The sequence below is a fragment of the Nilaparvata lugens genome, chromosome X, assembly GCF_014356525.2.
Source record: "Nilaparvata lugens isolate BPH chromosome X, ASM1435652v1, whole genome shotgun sequence".
NCBI classification, from domain to species: Eukaryota; Metazoa; Arthropoda; class Insecta; order Hemiptera; family Delphacidae; genus Nilaparvata; species Nilaparvata lugens.
This window is the reverse complement of record NC_052518.1, coordinates 70,199,796-70,204,662: the sequence shown is the minus strand read 5'-3', so window position 1 is coordinate 70,204,662 and position 4,867 is coordinate 70,199,796. Positions and strand designations below refer to the sequence as shown.

The 4,867-nt window shown below is 35.0% G+C and overlaps 1 protein-coding gene across 1 annotated transcript; it reads left to right on the top strand.

Annotated features, from left to right (window-relative positions):
* Positions 1–725: 725 nt before the first annotated feature.
* LOC120354650 lies at positions 726–2,527 on the top strand. The gene is made up of 2 exons (XM_039442025.1): positions 726–802; positions 2,100–2,527. Exons 1-2 carry the CDS (start codon positions 726–728, stop codon positions 2,497–2,499), a joined length of 477 nt encoding a protein of 158 aa, XP_039297959.1. The 3' UTR covers positions 2,500–2,527.
* Positions 2,528–4,867: the final 2,340 nt, after the last annotated feature.

Below are 4,867 nucleotides of genomic sequence, written 5' to 3'. Positions count from 1 at the left end.
AAGAACATTATTTAGAAGTATTCAGTTGAAAAAACTGACAGTGAAGGCAGTTAAGTGTGAAGAACAACAAAGACAATAAAGAGTGAGCTAATCAGTTTTAGGAGCACATTAGTAGTATTCAAAAGACTGATAACATTAGTTTGTATGAGAAGAAAACTGACAACAAACAGAAAACTACTGTTGGATTAGAAGAATGTATTTCAAGTGAGTTGAGTAAATGGAAAATAAACTTACATTGGTTCCGCTGTTGTTTGGCGCTGCCATAGGCGAGGATTGATCTGATGACATCGTTGGAGTTTCAAACTGATACTAACAGAAGGACGCAGTTTTTCGTCATTATATATTATCAACTTGATGAATATAGATGGTAAGAAGTTGAAAGAAAGTATATCTGTTTTGTGCATATGTTGTATGCGAAATTTAGTACAGATGTGCGGAACACTGATAAGGAAACGTTTGCAAATTTCTTAAGGAACGGTCAAAATGTGTGTGTGCACCTTGCATGACTCTGTAACGGACCTAACATCTGCTAGCCGAGTGAAAGATATTAATTTATTCATTGTGCAGTGCACATGCATACTTATATAATTATTGCAACCCCCACATGTTCTGCGTGATAACAAACTGACAGTTGATGGTACCGAGCGGCGCAAAATTATAAAAGCATCGAGCGACATGATATTGCTTGCATTCGATTATAGTGTGACGTTTCATGCACAGTGCAAATGGACAAGCAACAATCCGATAAAGCAGCGGCTGCGCCAACAAGCGAAGAAACAGCAGTCACACCAACAAACAACACGTAAGTATAATAAATTTTTAAATTAATTATAAACTGTAAAAAATTAGCAACAAGTTTTGCAAGTGTTTTCATCGACTGATTGAAAAACAAATATGATTAAAATGTTATACTCTAACAATCAAACTGAAAAAGCGACAGTAAACAATTTGACTACTTTGAAAACAATTGTCTAACAACTGCAAACGTCGACTGAGGAGGTAATAATAATTGTGCTTGAAGTAAACTGGAAAAATATACTATCTGATTTATGATCATTCGTGCGTTTGCAAATAAATTTTGAAAAACAATTGTCTAACAACTGCAAACGCCGGCTGAGGAGGTAATAATAATAATTGTGCTTGAAGTAAACTGGAAAAATATACTATCTGATTTATGATCATTGTGCGTTTGCAAATAAATTTTGAAAAACAATTGTCTAACAACTGCAAACGCCGGCTGAGGAGGTAATAATAATAATTGTGCTTGAAGTAAACTGGAAAAATATACTATCTGATTTATGATCATTCGTGCATTTGCAAATAAATTTTGAAAAACAATTGTCTAACAACTGCAAACGCCGGCTGAGGAGGTAATAATTGTGCTTGAAGTAAACTGGAAAAATATACTATCTGATTTATGATCATTCGTGCGTTTGCAAATAAATTTTGAAAAACAATTGTCTAACAACTGCAAACGCCGCTGAGGAGGTAATAATAATTGTGCTTGAAGTAAACTGGAAAAATATACTATCTGATTTATGATCATTCGTGCGTTTGCAAATAAATTTTGAAAAACAATTGTCTAACAACTGCAAACGCCGGCTGAGGAGGTAATAATAATTGTGCTTGAAGTAAACTGGAAAAATATACTATCTGATTTATGATCATTCGTGCGTTTGCAAATAAATTTTGAAAAACAATTGTCTAACAACTGCAAACGCCGGCTGAGGAGGTAATAATAATAATTGTGCTTGAAGTAAACTGGAAAAATATACTATCTGATTTATGATCATTCGTGCGTTTGCAAATAAATTTTGAAAAACAATTGTCTAACAACTGCAAACGCCGGCTGAGGAGGTAATAATAATAATTGTGCTTGAAGTAACTGGAAAAATATACTATCTGATTTATGATCATTCGTGCATTTGCAAATAAATTTTGAAAAACAATTGTCTAACAACTGCAAACGCCGGCTGAGGAGGTAATAATAATAATTGTGCTTGAAGTAAACTGGAAAAATATACTATCTGATATATGATCATTGTGCGTTTGCCATTTTATTCTATACAATTATTTCATTCTATATGTTTGTTTTTCAGCCTGGTTGAGTCGATAGCGCACGACAAGGAGGTGGAGGTGGAAATGGCAAGTGAGGAATGGTGCGTGGTTGACAGCAGCGAATCGCCGCCGCCAAAACGTGTGCACTTTTCCACAGCGTGCGATACGCCAAAACGTGGCGGACGGGGCCGCGGCATTTATTTTGCCGAACAACGACGCGTCATCGCTCAGGGCAGAGGCCGGCAAATTGATGTGGCCGGTGTGAGCGCGGACTCATCATTGTCCAGTCGCAATAGTGGTCAGCAAGCGGAAGCATCATCATCGTCACTGATTCTGCTAGATGTGACGAACTCATCGCAGCCGAGGATCGTGAACGCTACTAAAATCGACAACGAAGTTGAAAACATTGACCCGCAGCAAACAAGCTCTTCACAGCGGTAAGACGGCAAAAACCTATTATTACTCTAATACTATTACTACTACTAGCAAAATCAAAAAACTATGGATTATACTATTGAACGAAGTACTAGCATAAATTCGTGTGCAGTTCGCTACAGATTTGTTTTTAGAAAATTATTCATCGATGTTGTTCAAACATTATTGCAAATTTTAAAGCCAAAAGTAATTGAATTAATTGTTGAAGAAAGTGATAATTTTGACAAAAATATTAAATGGTATTTTGTTACAACTGTTCAATTGAAAAAAGTAAATGTTGATAGCGGCAGCAGCGATCAATCGCAACAAGAAGAAATCGTTGAAACTATGACAAACGCATCGTTTTACAGTTATACGTCATTGTTAATTAATGTTGATGAACAATTAGATATTTTGCAAGACCAATTTATTAGTGGTGTAGAGAAAATTGAATCAACGCTTGATAAATTTATTAGGTACGGCAGTGGTTGGACTGTAGTTAGCATCATTTCATTTGATTTGAATATTACTCGTTACAATCCTTTAGCTGGCGGAAATAGTACATACATTGAAACACCTGCTTTTATAAAAGCAAAAAGAGCCGTTATAAATGTAAAAAACACAAATGATAGTAAATGTTTTGTATGGAGTGTACTTAGCTATTTTCATTACAGACGTAGAAATATGAATGTTGACTATCTGATGCAATTTGAAAATAATCTAAATTTGACCGGTATTAAGTTTCCTACTACAGTGCATGACATTAAAAAATTTGAAGTGCAAAATTTAAACATTTCTATAACAGTGATTGCTTATGATGCTGCTAAAAAAAAGTTTTTCCCGTACCGTTGTTCAATTTATAGACAACGCGAACATAAAATCAATCTTCTACTATTGTCAAATGATACAACGCCGAAAAAATGGCATTATGTTCTGATAAACACGCGTCAAGGGTATAACGGATTGTCACGGCTACTGAGTCATCACTTGTCTTTGCATAATGGTCAAGTGTTCATTTGTCCATATTGTTTTAACAAATTTACAACTAACCGGCATGCAAATTGCGATGGAAAAACCAATCTAGAAAAACATATGGATTTGTGTTCAACATTTGCAATACAAAGAACAGTACTACCTAAACAGGGTGAAATGTTAAAGTTTAAAAATTTTTCGTACACACTAAAAAATAAGTACATTGCATTTGCCGATTTTGAAAGTTTTATTGTACCAACAAATAACGGTGAGGAGGAGGAGCTCGATGACGATGAAAATGTTGATGATTTGCTCGGAACTGATATAGGAAATAGCTTTACAAGGAAAACACAAAAACATGTTGCTTGCGGCTATGCGTTTATTATTTTAGACGAATCAGGTGAAATATTCTACGGCCCACGCGTTTATAGAGCTACAAGTGTTGGCGAGAAAATTATTGAACAATTTCTTGATGAGATCATTGCCATAGGTCGAAACTGTTCCATTGATATGCAACAAGAAGTGCCCATGATTGAATTAAATGAAGAACAATTATTAGCTTTTAACAATAGTACAGTATGTTTCTTGTGCAACGATGAATTTAAAGCCAACGAAATTCGTATTAGGCACCATTCTCATACAACAGGCCATTATCTCGGTGCAACGCACAAGTCATGTAATTTAAATGCAAAAGCACCAAAACTATTAAACTGTTTTTTTCATAATTTTCGCGGATATGATAGTCATTTCATTGTTAAGGCATTAGCAGGACGAAAGGAGAAAATTGATTGTATTGCAAACTCATCGGAAAAATTCCTCACAATTACAATAGATCGTGTTGTACGTTTCCTTGACAGCTATCAATTCTTAAGCTCAAGTCTACAGTCACTTGTTGCCAATCTTGCAAGTGATACAGAAAACATTGATACTAATTTCAAAGTAATGTGTAAAATATTCAACGATAAAAATCAACAAAAACTTTTACTACGTAAAGGCGTGTACCCGTATCAGTACATAACAGATGCTGAAAAATTTGAAGAACAGCAATTGCCGACAATTGACTCATTTTACAGTACACTTAATAATACAGCATTGCAAGTAGACGATTATGAGCATGCGCAGAAAGTTTGGCGCGAATTTAACATAAACTCATTGGGTGAATATCATGATCTCTACCTTTTGTCAGATTGCTTACTGCTGGCAGATATTTTTCAAAATTTTAGGACTGTATTTTTTACAATTTACAAACTGGATGTATCACACTTTGTATCGTTACCGCATTTTTCGTTGAATGCAATGTTATATTTGACTAAAGTACGTTTAGAATTAATTAGCAATGCTGATATGAACTTGCTCATAGAATCTGGTTTACGCGGTGGTCTGTCAGTTATTCCCCACCGTCATGCAGTCGCAAACAATAAAT

Coding starts and splice junctions, on each gene's coding strand:
- LOC120354650 (XM_039442025.1), top strand. CDS start 726: ATGGACAAGCAACAATCCGATAAAGCAGCGGCTGCGCCAACAAGCGAA. Junction 803..2,099: donor GTCACACCAACAAACAACAC/GTAAGTATAATA, acceptor TTTGTTTTTCAG/CCTGGTTGAGTCGATAGCGC.